Source organism: Pteropus medius, unplaced genomic scaffold (assembly GCF_902729225.1).
Source record: "Pteropus medius unplaced genomic scaffold, Ma_sr-lr_union100, whole genome shotgun sequence".
Lineage (NCBI taxonomy): Eukaryota > Metazoa > Chordata > Mammalia > Chiroptera > Pteropodidae > Pteropus > Pteropus medius.
Genome location: NW_024352784.1, coordinates 1,120,465 through 1,145,526, shown reverse-complemented (window position 1 = coordinate 1,145,526; position 25,062 = coordinate 1,120,465). Strand labels below are relative to the sequence as shown.

General features: G+C 35.5%; 3 protein-coding genes across 3 annotated transcripts; all 3 read right to left on the bottom strand.

Annotated features, from left to right (window-relative positions):
* Positions 1-5,742: 5,742 nt before the first annotated feature.
* On the bottom strand, positions 5,743-6,678 carry LOC120590131 (olfactory receptor 51B2-like). The gene has a single exon (XM_039847766.1). It carries the CDS (start codon positions 6,676-6,678, stop codon positions 5,743-5,745), a length of 936 nt encoding a protein of 311 aa, XP_039703700.1.
* Positions 6,679-14,138: 7,460 nt separating this feature from the next.
* LOC120590130 (olfactory receptor 51B2-like) lies at positions 14,139-15,077 on the bottom strand. Its single transcript, XM_039847765.1, has one exon. The coding sequence runs from the start codon at positions 15,075-15,077 to the stop codon at positions 14,139-14,141; it is 939 nt and encodes a 312-aa protein (XP_039703699.1).
* A 7,469-nt stretch (positions 15,078-22,546) lies between these two features.
* LOC120590128 (olfactory receptor 51B5-like) lies at positions 22,547-23,485 on the bottom strand. The gene has a single exon (XM_039847763.1). The coding sequence runs from the start codon at positions 23,483-23,485 to the stop codon at positions 22,547-22,549; it is 939 nt and encodes a 312-aa protein (XP_039703697.1).
* Positions 23,486-25,062: the final 1,577 nt, after the last annotated feature.

The window sequence follows — 25,062 nt, the reverse complement described above, 5'->3', positions numbered from 1 at the left end:
ACATACAAACATACATGCACATGTATACACTGATACAAAGCTTCTTCTTTCTTAGAGATGATTTGTTAGACTTGATCTTAGAATTTGACAAGGGCGATGAATCTCCAGGTGCATTTGAAGGAAGGAAGTATCGACATTTTTAGTTTCATGTGGTTTTTCTCAGAAATCTGTGACCAGGCATCTGTGAGGATATGGCACAGCCCGATGGTAACTTGTTAAGCCCTTGTAAAATATATATATATATATTTACTTTTCACTGTATCATTGCTCTTTGCTCAGAGAGAAATCCAGGTGTTAGTTTTTTATTCTATCTTCATATTTGTGTTTGCGTCTGATTCTCCATCTCTAACCATTGTTTCTTATCACAGTTTATGTACTGAGCATTTTTGTTTGGACTATTGATTTATAACTGGCTCATAATTTTTTCTTGGACACACTCCAGTGGAAATCATTCAGTAGAACTCTCTCTCCCTGGATAAGTACACAAAGACCCATAGGTTCTATGAGCTGCTTTTAGTGTCAACAGCTTCAGTGCTTCCTATTGTCCTGTACCCTTAAACTTTCAGCACATACTTGACATAGATCTAACTTTTACTATGGCTATCAATAATCAGGAAAAGAGATAAGCATACTAAAAATCATTTCAATATAAGACTATTTAATGACTATATTGACTACATTACTGTCTTCTTTTAAAAGCTCAGTGCTACAGTATAGAATATTTTCTTTAGTCATTTTAATAGGTCATGACTTCATCGTTTGGACTTTCAGTCATTCTCAAATTTTAAAATATTTTTCCAAAAAGCATCACAGTTCTTCTGATGGATGAATTTAATACACAATCAATAATATTTCTGGGGGTTGATGGCACTAATGTCCTTAAAATAATTCATAAGTTTAATATTATTTCATATCATCCCAAACTTTTCTTTAATACACATTTCTAAAATACCTGCATATATTGTTAATTTTAGATTCTAAATATGTCTCATATCTATCCACTAAATTCATCTGCACTTAATTATTTTATTTTTTATTATTAAATTTTATTGGAGTGACATTGATCAACAAAATCCAATAGTTTCAAGTGTACAATTCAACAGTATGTCATATATATATGTATGACATATATATATATATATATATATATATATGTCATACATATATATATATTGCTTTGTATGTTCACCATCCATAGTTAGATTTCTTTCCACCATGACACGTTTGACCTCTTTTACTCCATCAACCTCCCCCAACTCCCACTTCCCTCTGGTAACTACTAGTCCACTGTCCATATTGTTTAGTCTCTGTTCGTTTGTCTGTATTCATGAATCTCTGTTTGTCAAGTTTGTTTGTTGCTTATAAACTTATATCCCACATATAAATGATATCATTTAGTTTTCAACATTTTTTCTCTGACTTATTTCACTAAGCATGATTATCTCAAGATCCACCCATGTTGTTGCAAATGCCAGTATTTCATCTCTTCTTATAACTGAGTAATATTCCATTATCTATATGTACCATGTCATCTTTTCCAATAACCTATTGTAGGATACTTTGATTACTTCCATGTCCTGGCCACCGTGAATAATGCTGCTATGAACATCGGTGTCCATACTGATTTCCATAGTGGCTGTACCTATTTGTTGTCCCACCAGCGGTGTATGAGAATTCCTTTTTCTCCACATCCTCTCCAACACTTGTTATTACTTGTCCTGTTGATAATAGCCATTCTAACATGTGAGAGATGGCATATCATTGTGGTTTTGATTTCCATTTCCCTAATAGTTATGAGTTGAGCATCTTTTCATGTTTCTTGGCCATTTGCATATCTTCTTGAGAGAAGTGTCTGTTCAGGTCCTCTGACTGTTTTTTAATTGGATTTTTTTTTGTTTTTTTTGTTGTTATTGAGTTGTATGAGTTCTTTGTATATTTTGGATATTAGGCATTTATCAGAGACATTGCTTGCAAATATATTTTCCCATTCGGATGGCTGTCTCTTTACTTTGTTGATGATTTCTTTTGCTCTGCAGAAGCCTTCTAGTTTGATATATTTCCATCTATTTATTTTTGCTTTTACTTCTCTTGCCTTAAGATTAAATTAATAAAATCTTTTTTAAGTTCAAGGTCCTTGAGATTCGTACCTATGGGTTCTTCTATGCCATTTATTGTTTCAGATGTTATATTCAGATCCTTAATCCATTTTGAGTTAATTTTGGTGTGTGTCTTTTCAATTTTCCCAGCACTATTTATTGAAGAGGATTTCCTTTCTCCATTGTATATTTTTGGCTCTTTGGTCAAAAATTATTTGCCTATATAAATTATTTGATTTTCAGTTTTGTTCCACTGGTCTGTGTGCCTATTTTTCTGCCACCAGCATGCCATTTTCATTATTGTCTCTTTGTAGTATAATTTGAACTTGAGCAGAGTGATGTCTCCAGACTTGTTTTTTTCTCAGGATTGCTTTGCAAATTAAGGGTCTTTTGTGCTTCCATAAATATGTGATGATTATTTGTGCTATTTCTCTAAATAGTGCCAATGGAATTTTGATGGGGGTTGCATTACATCTGTAAATGCTTTGGGTAATAAAGTCATTTTAACTATGCTGATTCTTCCAATCCAAAAACATGGAATATCTTTCCATTTTTTTGTGTCTTCTTCAATTTCTTTTAATAGAGTCATAGTATTCATTACAATTCCTTTTGCAATTGCAACAAAAAGAATAAAATACCTAGGAATAAACCTAATGAAACATGTGAAGTACCTATATAATGAAAACTATAACACTTTAATAATTTTAGCTACTGATATCTCTTTCTGGAACTGGTATGTTATACTCTTTTTGATTTCCTTGTTCCTCTCTTGCCTCACTCAAATCTATGCATACCTGAACTTACAATTTGTAAACATCACTGAAATCATGTCACTCTCTTGCTTAGAACTAGTCGATATCTTCCCATGTACTTTGGGCAAACACACAAACCCTTGCCGTGGCCAACAAGATGCTATTGATTTGACCTCCTTTTCTCATTCTCACCTTTCCTTAGAACTATCACTCTCTTCATCATAGCCACATTCTCAAAAGGTCCCATGATCCATCCCAGCTTCAGCCTCCTCACAGACAGCTTTCTGCTTAAAACATTCTTATCTCTATTTTCATCCGTTAATTTCTAATCCACCCTCAAATCTCAACTCCAGAACACGCCTCAAGGAAGCTTTCCCCTTACCTCAGTCGATGAGACCCACATTCTCAAAGCAGTTTATTCTTTATGTTTTGTCACTTGTCACAAGGATTATTTTAAATTTAGGTTTATTTGATCTTTGACTCTCCAGTAGGTTGTGATCTGCATAGTCAATATTTTACATCTGTTTGCTTGCAGTTAGGCAATTTTTGTTTAACATTATTCTTATCTCATACCGAACATATCAGCCAGTTGAATAACTGAATATCAGTGCTACTACCTTGAAAATAGATGCAGTGAGGACTAATTTACTTTTCTCAAAATATTACCCTATTAGAGATATCACACTACTTGATATCAAACTATACTATAAGGCTATAGTAATCAAAACAGCATGGTACTGGCATAAAAACAGATACATTAATCAATGGAACAGAATAGAGAGCCTAGATATAAATCCATGTCTACACGCTCATTTAATACATGGCAAAAGAAGCAAGAATATAGGATGAGGTAAAGACAGTCTTCAAAAAATAGTATTGGGGAAAAGCGGACAGATACATGCAAAAAGAAAAGAAAGAAAGAAAGAAAGAAAATGAAGCTGGACCACCTTCTAACACCATATACAAGAATAGTCTCAAAATAGATTAAAGATTTAGATGTAAGACAAAAAAAAAACTTCTAGAAGAAAACATATGCAGTAAACTCTCTGATATTGCTAACAGTAACTTATTTTTGGATATATCTCCTTGGCTAAGGGAAACAAAAGAATAAATAAACATTGGGACTATATCAAACCAAAAATGTTTTTGCACAGCAAAGGAAACCATCAGCAAAACAAAAAGACAACTTATTGAATGGGAGAAGAAATTAGCCTATATACATCTATTAAGGAGTTAATATCCCAAATATATAAAGAACTTACACAACTCAACAACAACAAACAAACAAACAAACAATCCAATTGAAAAATGGGCAAGAGACTTGAATAGATAGTATTCCAAAGAGGAAATTCAGATGGCCAATAGACATATGAAAAGATGCTTAAGATCACTAGTCATCAGAGAAATGCAGATTAAAACCACAATGGGATATCACCTCACATCTGTCAGAATAGCTATCATCAATAAATCAAAAAACAACACGTTAGCAAGGATGTGGAGAAAAGGAAACCCTCATGCATGTTGTTGCGATTGTAAATTGATACAGCCACTATGGACAACAGTCTGGAGGTTCCTCAGAAAATTAAAAATGGATATACCTTTTGACCCAGTAATTGCACTTCTGGGTATTTATCTGAAGAAAACCAAAACACTAATTTGTAAAAATCTGCACACCCTTATGTTCATGGCAGTGCTACTCACAATAGCCAAGATATGGAAGCAACCTAAATGCCTATCAACAGACAAATGGATAAAGAAGTTATGGTTCATATATACAATGGAATATTACTCAGCCATAAAAAATGAAATCCTACCATTTGCAATGACATAGATGGACCTAGAGGTTATTATGCTGAGTGAAATAAGTCAGACAGAGAAAGAAAAATACCATATGATTTCACTAAGGAACAAAAAGAGCAAACTAATCCAAAATATACTCACAAATACAGAGGACAACCTTGTGACAGCCAGAGGGGTGGGATGGGGGTGCTGGAGAAAAAGGTGAAAGGTTAAAGAAGCACGAATTAGTAGCTGAGAGATAGTCACGGGGGCGGGGAGCACGGCATATGAAATGCAGTCAGCAGTAATGTAATGGCTAGATATAGAGCTGGAGAGAAGATAGAGTAATTGGGGGGATCATTTCATAAACTACATAAATGTCTAACCAATGTACTGATGTTTGAAACTAACAATAAAATAAAATAAAATGCAAAAAATGTTAACCTATTATAAAATAGAATATGCAAAAACAAGTTATGCAAAAAAAAGGAAAATAAATAAACTTGAAATCAGAGGGGCCTTTATCTGATGGCCCCCAAAATCTTAAGAAAGCTAATATAAGGTTATTTGTACACACAATTCTAAATTATATATGTAAAAAGATAAAAATTGAAATCATTTGCAATAGAAATGGCTCACTAGGGGTTCATTTATTATTAATGTGCTCCCACAAAAAAAAATAAGGAAAAAATAAATGCCCTGATAGGAAAATGAGCAAAAGATATGAGCAGAGAAGTCCAAAGACAGACATGTAAATGGATGCCACAAAATTATCTATGCTTTTTAGTGATAAAAATTAACTGAAGATACAAAAAAAACAATATAAGTTTGCACTTAATATTTCAGACATATTAGAAATATTTCTATCCACGATTTAGTATTTCGAAAGAAGAACACCGAATAGTGATAGAAAAATCAACCCATGAATTTAACAAATGGCAAATCAATGAAGTCATAGACAGACCCTCTTATAAGTCTCATAAATGTTATTGTATCATTTGGAGAAGTGGAGGCTACTACAGGAAGTTTTAAAACTTAGTGGAATTTCTTTACTCTCAATTCAGAGAAATCTCATATGCCCACCATTTTCCCTAGACAATCACCCACATCCGAGTTTAACTTCCACATCTATGTTTACATAAAAGACGGATAATGCCATATTGAATTTGTTTGGTCTTGATGCTGTAAATGATAGGATTCATTAAAGGAGGAAAGAGGAAGTAGACATAGCTCATTATAATGTGGACCACATGTGGCACATTCTTCCCAAACCTGTGGATAAATGACAGACTAATCATAGTGACATAAAATATGAGTACACAACTGATGTGGGAGATGCAGGTGCTAAGGGCCTTGGCTCTCTCTTCACTAGAGGCTATTTCCGCGACAGTCTTAAAAATTAGGATATAGGAGACAAGAATGAACAGAGAGTCTAAGATTGTTAAACAAATCAGAATTACAGGGTAAAGTCTATTGAAAGTTATGTCAGCACAGGCCAGTTTCATAACTTCTTGGTGAAGACAAAAAGCATGGGAGAGAACATGAGAGTGACAATATGAAAAAGAAAAAAGACGCAAGATTACAGGCATGATGGTTATAAAACCCCTCATAAAAGCTCCCATCCCTAACTTTACCACTCGAGTATTGGTGAGAATGGAAGTGTATTGTAAGGGTTTGCAGATGGCAATGAAACGGTCATAGGCCATGGCAAGTAAAATACCTGATTCCACAATGGAAAGGGAGTGAATGAAGTAAGCTTGCAGGAAACAGGCTCCGTGGCTTATCTTCCGATAATTCACCCATAAGATACCCATTACAGTTGGCATCGTGGTCAAGGTCGCCATCAGATCTGTGCCTGCCAACATGGCAAGGAAGTAGTACATGGGTTCATGGAGACTGTGGTCATTCTTGATGAGGTAGAGGAGAGTGCCGTTGCCAAGAAGCACAGAGACGTAGACCGCAAAGAAGGGGATGGAGATCCAGTGATGAACTGCCTCCAAGCCTGGGAAGCCAGTCAGCAAAAATGGGGCAGCACTAATGTTGGGCCACATAATATGTTCACAGGTAGAGAGGAGATTTATAGAAAATTTTAACCCCAAAAGTCAGATCTTTCAGTAGTAATGTATCACATCTTATTCAATGAAAATCTTCACACTTGGGCATAATTAGTTAGTATGGTAACTGTAACTGAAAGTATTTGCCTTCAGAAAAAGAGTAGATATTTTCAAGTTATACTTGAGTTGAGGAATGCTGGTCTTTCCTTAATTAGAAGAAAACATTAGGTTTAATGTTTAAAATTTTCTCGAAAAAAAAATTTTGATAACATTCTTTAAAACATCAGGTCATACAATTGTTTGCATGCTTAAAAACTTTTGCAGCAACAGTAATAACAACAAATAAGATAAATATGTATAATCGAATAATAATCTTACTTAGCTGCTATATTGCTGTGATTGATAGCTTTTGGACACTTTTTCTTTTTAGTGTTTGCTATTTTTTTTATTAATTGAGAAGCAGGTGTACAGTCAAAGTATCTCTTAAGAAAGGATGATGTGATATTAAAGAACATGGCATTGCCAGGGAAATTCTGGGTGCTCAGTGGGCAATTATGCAATTGAAAGATTTTGCTGGAGTGAAACTACATTCAGTCACAATTATTACTCCAGGGGAGTTCTGCCCATCCAGTTTTTCGATCTCATTCATCATTTATTTTATTTTATTTTTATTTTTTAAAAATTTTCTTTTATTATTAGTTTCAAGTATATAGTACATTGATTAGACATTTATATAGTTTATAAAACGATCCCCCTCATTGCTCTTTCTCTCCTCTGGCTCTCCACCCAGCCATTACATTAATGCTAACTGCATTCCCTATGCTGTGCTAACTTTTGGACACATTTAACTTTGATTTTGATTTTATCTTTCACAATCATGATAAATATATACTTTTTTCAGTTGAAAGCACTTTCTTTGTATATGAAATTGAATGTCAGTGTGTTATGAAATACAACGAATTTCACCATCACTTCCAATTGCTTTGTTGCTCCAACAATGACACTTTTCTAGAAGCTGGCTACCAGAAGTGTGAGCCACAGACCAGCCACAACTAACAAGTATGGGAACTTGTTCAACAGGCAGCCTTGGGCTCCACTTCCAACACACTGAATCAAAATTTGCTTTTTATCAAAATCCCCAGGTGATTCAGGAACACAGAAGCACTGCTCCAATGTCATATATATTTCACCTTTGAAGATAGATGCTTTTTTATTTTTCCACCTGATTGATTTCCACCTTCCTTCTAAATATCTCCATATCTTTTTTTTCTTATTGCTCTTATACTGTTCACTGGTTCTCTTTCTGCCTCTTGTCCTTTCCAAAATCATTTGACATAACAGAATGTTCAGATTCTTTCTCTTTGTTTTCTCTTATCTCTATCTCCTTTTCTCCAACACTTAGCTCCTGATGAGCTATGGTTCATGTGACTAGTCACATTATAATATCCCCTCAACCTAAAAATCTTAGTCACCATTATTTCTATTTTATGGATAGCCACAACCCAAAACAAAGAACCTATTACCTTATATACCACAGTCTTATTTCACCATACAGTCAGAAACATCGAGGCATACTTCCATACTGAGCAGTGATGTACTTTCCTCCTTCATAAGATGTCCTTAATATCAGAAGTAGATCAGAATCAGGACAAATCACAAAGAACTTAACTCTTGGGTAACAAAATGCTCTGAAGTTACATCTGTATCAGCATGATACTCGTTGAGATAGAAATCACCAACATTAGGAGTTCCCTAAAATTAAAGCACATTTAAGTCATAAAGTTCTAAATTATAATTACTATGCAAATGTTGTTCTGTTCCTGAAAGCTTCTTTTGGCTCTAAAAGATCAACCTCAAAAGAAAATAGTAACTTATGAATCCATCACAAAATCCAAATAAGTGAACAGAGAAGATAGTGTGATTCTTCCTCCCCCCCCGCCCCCATCTATTCTTGGAATATACTCCATTCCTCCTTAATGGGATAGGCCACCATAGACACTAGGATAATCGGGCAAGGCCAGGGTCTCGGTTTCTCCTGCTGAGTGTCACTGAAAATTACCTATGCCCTTTCTAAGAGAGCAGTTCCAAAAGTAAACACAGCCTGCCATTAGGATCTAATAAAAATGATACACCTCTACCCAGGCGAATGAATAAGAGCACATGATGTCACATTTAATTCAGCGAATTCACAGTTAACCTGATGCCAATCCAAGTGTATGATTGAGAAGCCACGTTTCTTGAATATATTTAATGAAAAAGAAGGAAAACTCTTTGCGGTAGTTTCCCGCTCCAGCTGGAAACTTCCCTCTAAGTAGTCCTCTGAAAAAGCTTCCTAATGGTTTTTCTTTATTGCATCTAATATAAGAGACAGGAGATATTTCATGTTTCTGTTCCTGGCACTCACCCACTCAGGTCTTGTTGCTGGAACAGAGACCTGTTGCTGCTCTATTTGAAGACTCAGTCCAAATGACTCTTGCATATCACCCTCAGGAGGCCCCATTAGTAAGCTATGTATGTAGAAACCACCTCCTCAGAGTTTCAGCTTTACAGCCACTCGGGAAACTCCCTAATCTCTCTCTCTCCTCTTCCCTCTCTCTAGGAGAATCTGGGCCACTCAATTAATGTCCTCAGGACTTTCAGTTGTTTCCCAAAGGATGCATGAAGAAAGCTGGAAACTCTAATACCAGCAGAGGTATGGATGTCAGGACTTGGTTATGTGATATCTCTCCCACCCCCTAAACCTTCAGCATCCGCAGTTAAGAAATCATTGCATGTCCTTCTTGTTGTCTCCTCCAAATGCCAAACACGTTCTAGTTTAGTGCAGGGATCACTTGTACCAATGTTGATCCTAGAGCTTATGAATTCCAGTTACATTTTTGTCTTCCATGTTTCTTTGGAGTAATAAGTTCTGATACAGAAAAGCGTCAGTGGATTTCTTAATAGCCATGTGCATGACGGTCTATTTTTTTGTCTTAAAATTACATTATTTTTATATTATTGACCAGTTTGTCAGGTTCAGGATGAGAACATGGCCTTTTTATTGACAGAATGTAACACTGTAGTGGGTACTAGACAAATGATATTTACCAAAAATTTTCATATCACTGCTGTTACTGCATGGATGGTAGTATGCTAAGGGGAGCATATCATTGAGATGAGGAAAAACTTCACAGAGGAAATGTGATTTAAGCTTGAACAATGAAAATGTAAGAAATATGGTAGCCATAAGTAGTATAGAGTTTATTTCCAAACAGGAAGGAAAAGATGTATAAGTCAAAGGCCAGAAAAAAATATGATGAATTAAAAAGAAATTAGTATAGCTAAAACAAAACATGTAGTCAAATTTGAAACAAAAATGAATCTATGATGCAAATCAAAACCACAATAAACTACCATGTCACACCTGTTAGGGTGGTTATTATCAACAAGACAAGTAATAATAAGTGTTGGAGAGGTTCTGGGGAAAAAGGAACCCTCAGACACTGCTGGTGGAAATATAAATTGGTACAGCCACTATGGAAAGCAGTATGGAGGTTTCTCAAAAAATTAAGAGTAGAATTACCATATGACCCAGCAATCTCTCTTCTGGTTAATTACCCAAAACATCTGAAAACATTTATCCTTACAGACATATATATGCCTCCAATGTTCATTGCAGCATTATTCACGGTGGCCAAGACATGGAAACAACTAAAATGTCCTTCAATAGATGATTGAATAAAGAAGAGGTGGTAGATCTATACAATGGAATATTACTCAGCCATAAGAAAAGATGAAATACTGCCATTTGTGACAACATGAATAGATCTTGAGATTATCATGCTAAGTGAAATAAGTCAGACATAAAAAGCTCAGAACCATATGATTCCCCTCATATGTGAGATATAAAACTGAAAGCAACAAACAAACAAGACAAAAGAGTAAAAACTCATAGACACAGATAACAGTTTAGTGGTTACCAGAGGCAAAGTGGGGAGGAGAGAGATAGATATGGGTAAAAGGGGGTCAAAAATATGGTAACAGAAGGAAATTTGACTTTGGGTGGTGAACACACAATGCAATATACAGATGATGTATTATTGAATTGTGTACTTGAAACCTACATAATCTTATTAATGTCATCCCCAATAAATATAATAAAAAAATAAAAATAATAAAAATAAATCCGTGGTTGCAGGTTTCATCATATAGGATTTCTACAAATTATGTAAGGAGTCTGACTTTACCCTGAGAACAATTAGTAGGAAGAAGGGGAGCAGGGTCACCATCAGATAATCATCATTATAAATTTACTTTGATTAAAGTATGAGGAACACACTGGAATGGTGAGTGAGTGAGTGAGTGAGAAGTGTATAGGATACAACTACAACAATCTAGGAGAGAAATAGTGTTGATGTGGATGTGATGAGGTGTTGCCAGTAGGACTGGATGGAATTAGATGGGAGAGAGTCTATGACTTAGAAAGAAGAGAAGCTGGTGACTAAAGGTGGTAGATTGAGGAGAGAGAATAGTGAAAGATATATGCATTTCTGATTTTACCTGCATGGAGAGCAGTCTCATTTATTAAGATAGGAAACACTCTATTAAGTAATCAATAATTATTTGTCATATGACTCGTTTGCACTAAGCATTGTTTTACATGCCAGATTTCAAAAAGAATGAAAGGAACCCTTTTGGTTTAGGGCATTGTGTGTCTGTGAGCAGTCAGAGAGAACTGTGGATTGGTTGCTAAGAACACAGGTTCTGGAGCTGGTCTTCCTGAGTGTGAACCATAACCCTACTTTTCACAGATTCTTTGTCTTTGCATACCAAGCACTTTAGCTTCTCATCTGTAAAATGGAGATGATAAAGCTGTTGAAATAATTGTTGTGAGGATTAAGTAAATACTCCTAAGAATGATGATAAAAAATTATATAAATTAATTTATATAAGTGTTAACACAAGACCTGGAAAATGTTGAGAACTCATAAAGGGTAATTTTCCTCTGTTTTATTAAGTTTTCTCAGAGACTATAGAAGAGAAAAATGTCTGAGATGGATTTACAATGAGCCAAAAAAAAGTATTGACATGAGAGTCTAAAGAACTGAACAATATAATCTTATCTAGCACGTAATGGTCAATGAAGACACGAAGGAATCAGAAATAAAAGTGTCAGTGTACTGGAAGCCTCGGTGTTGTAGGAGAATTCTATGTTGGGAGTAACTGAAGGCTAAAGCAAGAAGGAGTATAATCATTTTCAAAGGCTATTTAAAACTTCTCATAATATTCTTATTAGCTAATCATTTCATATGAAAGAATTATAATATATTTAATAATTTCTTACTGGCTGAATGTTCTTCCCTGTTAACTGTTTTGACAGGTCAAAATTTTCAGATGTTTGTCTTTGCCTATGATAAAGGTTATAATATAATTAATAGAACATATGGGTGCCAGTAGTGATATGTATTTTCTCAACCCTCAGAGGAAAACTCTTACAAGGGGCATTTTGTCATTCTTAATTGACAGATAAAATAACCTAGGCTCAGAGATTGACTCGTTTAACATCACAAGATCATAAAAGTGAACGAGAGAAAAGATGCTTTATTTCTTCAAAGGCCACATTTTTTTCTGCCATACTATCCTTTTTTTTTATAATTTTTCCTTATTTCCTAAGAATAATTTGACAGAAGTAAATTTGCTATATCAAAGGTATAAAAATGATTACATTTTTTATCCTTTTTAATGTAAGAGGATCTTCTTTATGTCTAGCATATACTCTATCCATATCATATAGAGAAGTTTGGAGAAAAAGTATATATTGTGAAATAATATAATTTTATACATAATAAGATGGTATAATAATTAAATTGACTACAGTACTTTTAATATCTTCTTATATTTCTTAGATGTTTTTGTTTACATGCTTTGATGATAAGACAGTTAAGATCACGCTATTACTTTTTAAAAATAATTTATAAATATGAAATTACCTTGTCTATTTTACTGCTTCCAGGTATCAATCTACATACACCTGTTATGTTAGACTTATTTGTCATGTTGCCTGACATTTTTTAAGTGTATTTTTTCTCTTGCTTTTAAGTTCTAGTTACATTTTCTTTTTAAAACAATTTTTAGACCGACTGGATTATACATGTCAATTGGTCTAGTTAGTCTTTTCTCTCATAAAATTAATGGGAAAATTTATTTACAGTGAGGGGAAAAAAGCTAGATGAATTAAGAATGAGATAAAACATAATGGAGGATCTAAGTCAATAGTTTTCAAACTTATTTTGTAAATAACCATTTTCAATGAAGAAATAAATTATTTTGCAAGAGAGTCTATCGGTTATAGAAAATCACTCCAGGGATCCTGATAATGTATTAAAGACATGCATCTCATTATCAAATTTTTAAAAAATGGACTAATTGTTTATTGAATACATTGAAATTTCATTTGCCAACATATTTTCTAACATTTTGCTTAATGTGCAACATTTTCCCTAACCTTTCTTCTTCTTGATGCACTAATAAAATATAGCTTTTCTTCTTATATTGCCAATGTACAGATGCTGGTCATGTTAACTGCTGCAAGAAATAAAAATTCATGGAAGGCCCTAAGCGAACTCTCCTTAAATATCTTATGTGTTTCAAGATTATAAAATTACACTATTTACTGAAAGCAGTTTATTACTAACCCTCATTCCACAAAACAAAATGTTACCTTTGCAAAAATATTATTAGAATGCTTCCATGACTAGTATCACTTTTTCATGAAGCATATGTAAGATTATGAATTACAGAACACAAAACAAACACTCAGGTATGCAAGAAATGGAACTTTATTTTACTATAGGTGTTTCAGAGTCCTCATCCCATTAGTTGGAACACATCATCAACTCAAGGTCTTTTCACTAATCCATGGTGGGCACCCAGCCATTTTGGCATCTGCTGGAATCTGAGTTCCTTGTTTGGTCTTTGGTTTGAATACCTCACTTTTATATACTTCTGAATATCTCTAGTGTCATGCAGTACTAGGGGGTTTGTCCAAGACCCATCCTTACCTCAGATGCACCATCAGGCATACAGGAAAATTTTGAATTGTTTCTACACAGTGCTAGGAACTCTGTCAAGCTGTCTCAATCTCTTTTTTAGTGTAGACTCTGCGACCATTTCAAGTCTCATTGACCTTGAGTAATCATTAAGGCAAATGATTCTGTCAGAGTCAAAAACGACAGAGAAAAGCAAACCAATCTACCAACCAGAGCATCAGAACTAAGGTCGATGTCATTGCTGATGTGAAAGGGGTGAGAGGCTGAGAATCAGAGCAATGGCTGTAAGTATTTTGAATGACAGGAATGCCAGGCCTTTTGATTCCAGCCATATTGGCATTGTACAGTCCATTCTTCCAAAAAACAAAAAACAAAAAAACAAAAAAAAAAAAAACGTTTTTCCAGGTGAGAACCTCCTAAGTAAATAAATCAGGCACAAATTCTATGGAAAGAGAAAAGACGATTGATACCATTCTGTATCTGCTTGGTCTTAATACTATAGATTATTGGATTCATAAATGGTGGGAAAAGAAAGTAGACATAGCTCATGATAATATTAACTACATGTGGCACATACTTCCCAAATCGATGAATGAGAGTCAGCCCAGTCACAGTGACATAAAAAACTAAAACACAGCTGATGTGGGAGACACACGTATTTAGAGCCTTAGCCTGCTCCTTACCTGAGGCAATTCCCATGACAGCCTTAAGAATTAGGATGTAAGAGATAAGGATAAGCATAGAGTCCAAGAAACCAGTTAATGAGATCAGGGCTATAGGATAGAGTCTATTGAAGGTGATATCAGCACAGGCCAGTTTGATCACATCCTGATGCAGGCAGAAGGCATGGGAGAGGACATGGGATCTGCAGTAAGGGAATCTAGAAAGGGTGATGATTATAGGCACAATAAGTATAAATCCTCTCATTAGAACCCCTAGACCTATCTTCATCACCTTAGCAGTGGTGAGAATGGAGGTATATCTCAAGGGATTGCAGATGGCAATGAAACGATCATAGGCCATGATGAGCAAGACTCCAGACTCCACAATAGAGAATGAATGGATTAGATAGGCCTGGAAGTAGCAGGCTTCGTGGCTGATTTCTCTGTGATCCAACCACAGAACAGCAAGCACTGTGGGCATCGTTGTCAAAGTCACTCCAAGGTCTGTGGCTGCCAATATAGCCAGAAAGTAGTACATAGGTTCATGAAGAGTGTAGTCTTCTCTGATAAGAAAGAGGAGGGTGCCATTGCCGAGGAGTATGGAGACATAGATGATAAAGAAGGCTATGGAAATCCAAGGATGAAATATCTCCAGACCTGGGAAGCCAGTCAGTAGAAAAGGGGCAGCAGTGATGTTGGACCACATGGCAGTTCTCTGCATTGAAACAAAAAACAGTCTCTCTAAATTAGCCCTGTCCTGATCAAATATATGATAGCTGAAGGAAACTGCACTTTGGGTGATAATCACACAATAAAATATATAGATGTCAAATTATAATGTACACCTGAAAATTATATAATTGTTTAACCAATGTTAATTATATTAATCCATTCAGGGAGCCCCAAATAAGGGTACTCGAAGTCTGTTCAAGTATCTTCTAACACTGTGGGATTTTTATATTGCTAAAATTTATAGACTTTACAACTTTCTGCTTCAGGCAAGCACTGCATTTGGCTCCAGAAGACAGAAGGTAGAAAATTGGAAATGACTCTTTTTCAATTTTTAAATTGTAAATGAAGACAATCATATCTGTCTCTATAACTCAGTGAAATATCAATGATCTGATATTTCTTGATTTAAAAAATATGTATGTATATCATAGCTTTGAGCTAAATACAGTGCATATAGTGGTAAAAAACAGATTTTACTCTTATTAGAATGACCAAAATTCAGAACACTGACAACACCAAATGCTGATGAGAATGTGGAACAATGGGAACTCTCATTCATTGCTGGTGAGAGTGCAAAATTGTACAGCCACTTTAGAAGACAGTTTCGCAGTTTCATACAAAACTAAACATTCTCTTAAAATACAATCACTCACACTCCTTGTTTTACCCAAAGGGGTTGAAAATGTCTACATATAATTGTCAAAAATTGGAAACAAATAAAATGTCCTTCAGCAGGTGAGTGAAAAAATAAACCATGATACATCCAGACAATGGGATATTATTCAGCACTAAAAGTAAATGAGTTATTAAGTCATGAAAAGACATGGAGGAAACTTAAATGCATATTACTAAGTAAAAAAAGCCAATGTGAAAAGGCTCCATATTGTATACTTCCAATTCTATGATATTCTAGAAAAAGCAGGGGCCTGAGACTTACTGTCACAAGAAACTGAAATATGTCAACAAAATGAATGAGTTAGGAAATAGATTCGTATCTAGACCCTTCATGTAAAAGCCCAGCTCAGCCATCACTTGATTTTGGCTTTAAGATATCCTAACCAGAGAACCCAATAAAACCTACCAGACTTCTACCTAATGAAACTGTGTTACTACAAATGAGTGTTGATGTGAGCAGCACAGTTTGTGGTACTTTGTTACACAGCAATAGAAAACTAATGCAGTAGAGATGCCTATTATCCATATCTTACTACTACTAATAAATTAATATTTAGAGAGTTTATCTAGTTAGTTATTATGTCAATTAGCTATTGACACAAAATTGCCCCGTGACAAATATCTTACTACATTATATATTTAGTTTTTACTCAAAAGTGTGGTTCAGCTAATTTTGGGTGGACTTGGCTGGATATCTCTGATGATTTCTGCCTCTCTTGCTCACGTACCTAAGATTCAGCTGGAGGTCATCTCCATGCTATCATTTTCCTGTTCCTTCCTTTTTATATCCCTCCCTTTGCCCTCTGTTTTTAGCTAAATCCCAGATGATTTTTCTACATGATCCAAGCTTCAGCACAAATTAACCCAAAATGTTTTGTCTTTCACATTCCACTACCAGTCTCTCAGACCTAGTGGCTCTAATGAACTCATTCTAATTAAAACATGGCTGTACTCTCAATCCATTACTAACATTGCTTATCTTACTGTTATATTAATACATCAGTCTTCCTGGAAGAAATAACAGATTTTGACAAATTGTGTGATCATTTATGAAATTTTAATTATCTTATGCTAACACATGATTGCACAGCCTAGCTGGTGGGGTGATGGTTAAACTGGCTTATGTATTTACATTGACTTCCAAATATTTATTGATATGTAATTGGCTAATGTGTAAGCTGACGATGCGACACACAAACTGCCTTTTTCCAGACAAATGTCATGTCCAATAGAGTCACCAATCACTCGGCAACTACCTGCATATGTGGTACCATCAGGCCCTCCAGATTCCATTTTTCTCCCAGTTGTGAACATAAATGACTTTGTCTTACCCACTAGAGCTTTTATATAATGATCATTTCCAAGCTTTAATGGGACATCAACTCTTAAGAATAGGCATTGGGATAAGAATACATACACACACACACACACACATACACACACACAGTCTTGTCCTATAACTTAGAATTAGTCAAATCACTGAAGGCAAAAGGCACAAAGAAGAGGAAAGAGTTGGCATAAAGGTGACATGTGAGAGAAAGTATAATAAACACAAAGGACAACACCAAGAGGAAGAGATGTAATAAAAAGGCCTGCATGCATCATGAGGACCCTGCCCAGTATATTCACGCTCAACATCAGCCCCTCTTCCTCTTCCTGCCTTTTCCAAAGAATATTTCTACTCCAGGAAAAATATTCTTGATAGCCTTAAGCTAACAAGACAGTTTGCTAGCAGCCTTGATTTTTCAGGTAAGCACCCACAACAAAAAAATACATATGTATCACTGCTTCTCTCTAAGAGTTGATATTTTCTAGAGAGTTGAACTTTCATATTGCGATTTGTTATACTGGACAGAATCCATAGAGACAGATGATAGCTTTCCTCCACTTTCTATTTACCTTCTTGCATGAAGGAATAATACTCCAAGAAGAGCAGTCATCTTTATTTTCTTCTATGTTATCTCCATACCATTCTCCCACAGTCACCAGAGCCTTACCTGGGGCATCAGAAATTAAGGAAAGAGGTAATTGCTGGGTCTTGATGTAGAACCTGATGCAAATGTTATCTCTGAAGACGAATAAAGATATTAATTGGTGAAGTTATATGTATAGAGAAATGGTTCCCCAGGGTCACTCAGGCTACGGGCTACGAATAATTAGGCTTCTGGATATCTTTTCCTGGCTTCTCTTGGGGAAAGAGGTGGCCCCCAAGAGCTGTGTCCTATAACCCTATATTTTCAATGCAGACAGAAAACAGAATTGTAGTTTCATCTAGCAAACGGAAGCCATGCTGTCAAATGAACTTTGTTCTCTCTTATCCTCTCTTCGAAGGAAGGTATATCATCAAAAATACATTTGATTTTGTTATTCCTGAATCCTGCAGCAACTAAACTCACTAAACTTAGATGAAGCTTAATCATTTCCTAACATTTATCTTTCCTTGTTTTCAAATGAGATCGCTTATTTCAGTACTCGACATTACATTCTTGAAGTGATATTTTCTCACAAATGAATGCAATTGTGATCAATTCCAACAGTAAGCTTTTTATCTGTCTCTTATTCTTACCCAGCAGTCATAGTTCTTGCCTCCAGAATAATTCAAATCAAATAAAAAATCTTCTTTCACTTTAAGTATCTCATAGTAAAGTGTAGTAGTGTACATCAATGAAACATTAACATTCTTGAGTCTTTCTGATCATTTTTACCTGGGTAGAAAGGACTGTATTCATATTCTGGCAGAGACACAGATCTGAGAAACCTTATTGTCTTGTCTCAGCCTTGTCTCCTAAATTAATCCTGGAGCCTAGCCCAACTGTGAGACTTTAAAATAGGATGGGCACGAGGTTGTCAAACATGTAGATCACATTTGACTTCTGCCATTTCGGATCCTGTTAAACTCTTCTGGAACTCTCCTCTGCTCTTACGTCTTTCTGAAACTCAGTAGGATTTGGGAAGCCACGAATAGGAGTCAGTCTCTGGGAATGACTTAAGTCTGGATGTACTTGTGCATGAAAACTCTTTGTATGAAATATAAAATTAGAGGTGATGATTTAAGAAAGTCTTTTTTCGGGCGCCAAAGGAGCTAGAAGTAGTGAGCACCTGAGGTAACCCACATAACTTTCAAGCTGTTATCCCATTTCATCAGAAGGTAGATAAAGGCACAGTTCTCCTACTCCTTATGTTTAACACCATTCCTGGCAACACTACTTTCTTTAGAACAAATGGAAAGTCATTCGTTGCAAGATGCCCCAGGGTTAAGATAACTGCCCAGTGAGGCAAAAGACAAGGAGAAAGGAAGCACCTGTTAGTCCTTATCAACCAGCACTCAAAGCTGCCAGATTATAGGGAGGTCTGGGGGGAAGTAGGCAGGGCTCTAGCACTGTCTTCCTTTTCCTAAGTATCCATTTATGGTTCTGCCATGCATGTGTTTCCCCAAACCTTATTCATTCCTGTCACAGTCCCTGATGCACTGCCTGTGAAAGGAAGAATCATAGCAGCATACAACCTTTCAGATGTGGAAAGACCTTCCATCTCATATGATGAAAGCCTTTGGTGTCTTGTTTCCTGACAAGAGTCATCCAGTTAGTGCCTGTCTTCTTTCGGGCCACAGAGCTCTACATTCATGAGAACATATGTTTTGAAGGTATTCAGGCAGCCACATTATTAAAAAAAAATCTTACTTTTTTTGAATTAAAATATTTACCCCAGGACTTGCCATTCCTTGGCTCTATCTACATCTGGCTCCAGAGCCACACGTAGGTCTAATTTCTGCCCTATATTATGTATGACATAGATGAAGGTAACATGTCATCTGTATATTGCATTGTGTGTTCACCACCCAAAGCCAAATCTCCTTCTGTCACCATATAGTTGACCCCATTTACCCTTCTATTACTTGTCGGTCTTCAGCATTCTACACAAGTCTGTGCAGACCCCATTCGTCAATTTTTCCTCAGGAGAGTCCAACCTATCTTCTTCATTTTTATGGTGCTTCTTCACTATTCACTGCCACTGCTACCCATCAGCCTTGTGACAAGCACTAGTGTCTAGAGACATAAACTCCTAAATTTCTTATAATATTGAATTTTGTCTATGAGCTCATTCATAGCAATAATATTGTGTGAAAACTTAGGCTATAAAATAAAAATAATGATTAACATTCTTTAATTGAATAGAGAGATCCCTGGATCCTTTAAAAATGTCTAATCACTCTGAGTATCTAATTTAATATTCATAATACCAAATAAGTATTATTAAAAACATCACCTTTAATTTACTCCATAAAAATCTGGATCTCCTGATAAGGAAGTCAGAAATTATTTGTTAATCAACTGAATGAAATGCATCTATCTCTCACCTAGCATAAATTCATTTGTAATTGGAAAAGGTATACTCTGCCGACTTATTAGATCATACTTTGTTTATTCAGTGTCTCTAATATTTCTCACTCTCTTTCTGATCATTTTTATGATTTTTTTTTTCATTCATAGGACTGCAAATTTAACCCTTCATTTCCTAACTCAAACTCAATATCTTTATAGCCCATACTATATAATTATAATATTCTTTGGAAGAAGGAGGTTAATTCTTGCAAAGAATTTTTCCTAGTATATATTCTTATGTACCTTAGCTTTACTGTAACTACATGCTGTTTATTCATCTCAATAGCACCAGTGAATTTACTCATCATGAAATTCTTCTCCATGCAAATTATTTTTTTTTTCATAATTATAAGCTAAATTACAGACTTCATCAGATTGTCCTGTGTAACGGAGATTCACAGATGTGTTGGCATGCTGGTTCAGTGGACCACTCTGCAGTCTACCCTGCTCATAAATACAAAGCATGTGTAGTCTTTCCTGGGAGACACTGTTGTAAATATATTATCAATACCTAGCATTTTAGCAAAGGAATATCTGTATGAGATCTACAGGAAACTAAATTTTGCAATAATGTATTTGTTTATGGTGGAGTAGAGGACATAAAAGAGAGTCCACTAAGATAGACTATTTTAGTGGAATGCAATTTATACTGGCCTTAGAATTAGAAGATATGGATTTAATTCACAGCTCTACTGCTTATAAACTTTATAAGATAGTTTACATTTTTACCTTTAGATTCTTCATGTATAAATTTGTGATAATAATACCTACCTCATGATAGCATTATGACTAAAATAAGGTGTGGATAGAGGAAGAGAAGCTGAGGGACATGTGTTTGTTTGATTTCACAGACAATTGAAAAGAGGACATAACTTACCATCACACTCATACTAAATATTTAGTATTCAGATTGTGTTACTTGAATGTCATAGAGGATAAAGAGATCAAGAAATGAGCATAATATATACTTACTCTCTTTTTATAAGCGCAGTCTTTTCACAATTAAATTTCTCAATAAAATAAAAAAGAAATGAGAGTTATAGGTTGCTCATGTTGGACTCCCAATAAGCAAAATCTGAGACAGGTTCAGATGTATGTGATTTATTAATAGATGCTCTCAGTAGACAGGGAATGAGGTAAAGCAGGTAGGCAGGGGAAGGAGATAAGCAAAGACATAGTCCCATCTGGTGTTTAACTTCAGAAATCAAGAGAGTAGGTATATGTCTATGGCCTGCTTCCTTGTGACCAGGGGTCATAATCTTAGTGATACAATTCCAACTGGATTGAGAATAATAACTTGAAGAAAGCAGCAAATGTGAGCAATGAGCAGTCAGCACTCTCAGGAGCAAGGGGTAGGTGTATAGTTCTATAAAGTGACAAAGCACCAATGACATCAATAACAGCTTCTATACAGTTCCATCTCGGGGCTCACCTAGTTCTTTCTCTGCTCTGATTGGGATATAATGAAGACACAGCCGCCAGTCTTTGAAGATATTTTAACTTGAGTCACAGGTCCCTTCCTAATTCATCATAAAATTTCAATCAAATAAGAATAATATTATTTTCTTCTTTGAGACATTCATACTTTATAAAATGGAGTCATGATATATGTATGAAACAGACTGTTTTTTCAAAAAATGTGTAAACCTATTGTTTCAGTCTCTCAGGCCTTGTTTATAGCAAAAGGAGGAGGAGTAAACTATCCCTTCCACTCAAACTAATTAATCACTGGTAGATGCTCTGGAGATGGCACCAACATCAGAGCTAAAAATTGGCATAGTAAGATAAAAATGAAGACAAAAATGGAAAGAGGTACTGACGATTTCATTTGTTCATGGTTTCTCTTACCTCAAACAATTTTTTATAATTAGATATTGCCTTAGGGAATAAATATAGGCTTATGGTTCTTGAGACAAAGTTATGATTATTTGATAGAGAAGGGAAGAATTAAAGAGGTGGTTGACATGGTAATTACAACACTGTTAGAAATTGGATTGGATATAAATAAACCACACTTTACTCTGTTTCACCCAAATAAACTTATAATTTTATATTTTTATAATTCTGTTTCTATCTGCTACCTTTCTAAGCACAAAGAAATATATGTTAGTTACATTATAGACACATCTATAAAAACATAAGGTATTATTATCACAAAAATTAAGTGGCAAATAAATAGACATATTTAGTATACAGGGTTTTTTTAATTGTAAAATTAGGCCGAAAATCTTGGTTTAAAGAGATACCTTAGGGCCATTTGTAGCTCTGCTTTGAAAATTAGTTTACTAAGAGATCTCATCAAGTGTGGTTGATATGAAACTGCTTTGCTCTCCTGTCAAAAACCAGAGTGCTCACATTCTGCATGAGGGACTGTGATGGTCAGAGTTCAGGCTTCAACTCTTTGGATGGTAAAAAGGTGAAGAATGGCACTCTGGATCTGCTTGGTCTTGACACTATAAATTATAGGATTCATTAGTGGAGGGAACAAAAAATAGACGTAGCTCATAATGAGGTGGACAATATGTGGAACCTCCTTTCCAAACCTGTGAATTAGAGACAATCCAATCGCGGTGACATAGAAAACCAGGACACAACAGATATGGGAGACACAAGTATTGAGGGCCTTGGCCCTCTCTTCTCTGGAGGCAATGCTCAGGACACTCTTGAGTATCAACACATAGGAGATGAGAATAATCAGAGAATCCAGTACAAATATAAGGGCTACAACCACAACTGGATACAATCGATTGAAGGTGGTATCAGCACAGGCCAGTTTAATGACATCCTGATGAAGGCAAAATGCATGAGAAAGGACATGGGAATGGCAATAGGGAAAAAAATAGAGAGGTAAAATTGGAGGGACAACAGATGCAAATCCCCTCATCAGAACTCCTAGCCCAATTTTCACCACCAGAGTATTAGTGAGTATGGAGGTGTATCTAAGGGGGTTGCGAATGGCAATAAAACGATCATAGGCCATCGCAAGCAAAACACCAGATTCTACGAAGGAAAGTGAATGTATTAAATAGGCTTGAGAAAAGCAGGCTACATTTCCAATCTCCCTGTGGTTCAACCAGAGGACTCCCAGCACTGTGGGCATTGTTGTCAAGGTCAGCCCTAGGTCTGTGGCTGCCAACATGGCCAGGAAATAGTACATAGGCCCGTGAAGATTGTGGTCTTCCTTAATGAGAAGAAGGAGAGTGCCATTGCCAAGAAGGACAGAGATGTTGACAATAAAGAAGGGCATGGAAATCCAGTGGTGAGCTGCCTCCAAGCCTGGAAAACCAGTCAACAGAAAGAAACTGGAACTGCTGTTGTACAACATGATGGTTTATCCAGAAGAAATGTTCTTTTTTCTCAGTTGTTACCATGGAAATGTAGCTCTATGTTAAAGGTAATAATGATATCAATATAAGCCATTGTTTCTCAAAACATTCTTAGGACAACCTATACCTTTTATCTTTTTAACTGCATATTCCAGGGACCATCCCCAACCTACCCAAATTCCTGGAGTTTCATATGGTCATATACATTTTAACAAGCTCCTCAGGAAATCGTTGATGCACATTAAAACTCAGAAACCATTTTTAACAATTATGAAGAGCTCATAGAAGAGATCCATACTTGAAGGATTTCAAGGAACCCAACCCTTACGTTACTCCAATCTACTACCCAAAGCTGTAATTGCCTTCATAGTAGTGATTTCTAATTCATGCTATCCTGCATAGATACGATTTCTCTAGATTCTCAAAAAAGAGCCAAGAGCCTAGAGGAAAGTGTGGGAAGAAAAGCTGTGCCACTGCCACTGTTACTAAGGAGAAGAAAGATATGAAAGAGAAACTTTACCTCCAATTCCATAGGTTAGAGTTGAAAACAAAACAAATATGTTTACATTAAGTGTTTATTAGCTTCTTCCTGGAAATGGCAGAACTACTCGGTACTCACTACAATAGCCAGAATAATTAGAAGTTAAATATTCTTAGGCCCTTGGGCTGGAGTGAGTGCTTAGGTCAGCCAAAGACATGGCTCATAATAGAGTTTCTCCTTCAGTTTGCAAATTGTATCTTCACACACACACACACACACACTATATATGTATCTCCAATATGCATACATATATGTATACATATATAAATGTATATATACACCTATATGTATGTACGCACATTTATACACATACATATATACAATTACATGTATATACATTAATTTACCCAATATTTTTCAGCACCCACTGTGATAGACATGACATTTTAAGCATTGGAATTAAGTCTAATTTTATAAGCCACAAATTAAGTTAGAAAATAAAGAATAAAAACTTAGATTAATGTAAGTGCAATTTTAAGATAAAATGGCACCATTTAGTGGAGATCGATTAGGATGGTATTGCGCACAGTTTAATACAGTAGTTTGGATGATCTGAGACTGCTCCTCTGAGGAGTTGACATATGAACTGAGAGCTGACTAGCAAAAAAGAATTGGCCATATGAAGATCTAGAAGAAGATTGTTCTATTGAGAGGGGAAAATTAGCATGTCTGGAGCTTGGTGAACAAATAGAAGAGGGACAATAGGTGATTTCAGAGACCAAGGCAGTAGTTTCATAAGCCTTATAGATAACATTAGAAACTTTCTTTTTACTAAAAATGCAATGAGAAGACATTCAAGAGTTTAAAAATCATAATGACGAGGTTGGCATATCCTGATTTGCAGTTTTTAATTATCATTTGGACTTCTATGTGAGGAATAGATAATCAAGCAAGATAAAAGAAAAGAAAATAGTTAGAAAGCTATCTCAACAATTCATACCAAGAGTAATGGTGACTTGATTTAGGAGAGCAGAAGTGGAAATGAAGAAAATTTAAACAGAAAAAGATACATTTTTGATGCAGGCTTGCTGATAT

Coding starts and splice junctions, on each gene's coding strand:
- LOC120590128 (XM_039847763.1), bottom strand. CDS start 23,485: ATGTTGTACAACAGCAGTTCCAGTTTCTTTCTGTTGACTGGTTTTCCA.
- LOC120590130 (XM_039847765.1), bottom strand. CDS start 15,077: ATGTGGTCCAACATCACTGCTGCCCCTTTTCTACTGACTGGCTTCCCA.
- LOC120590131 (XM_039847766.1), bottom strand. CDS start 6,678: ATGTGGCCCAACATTAGTGCTGCCCCATTTTTGCTGACTGGCTTCCCA.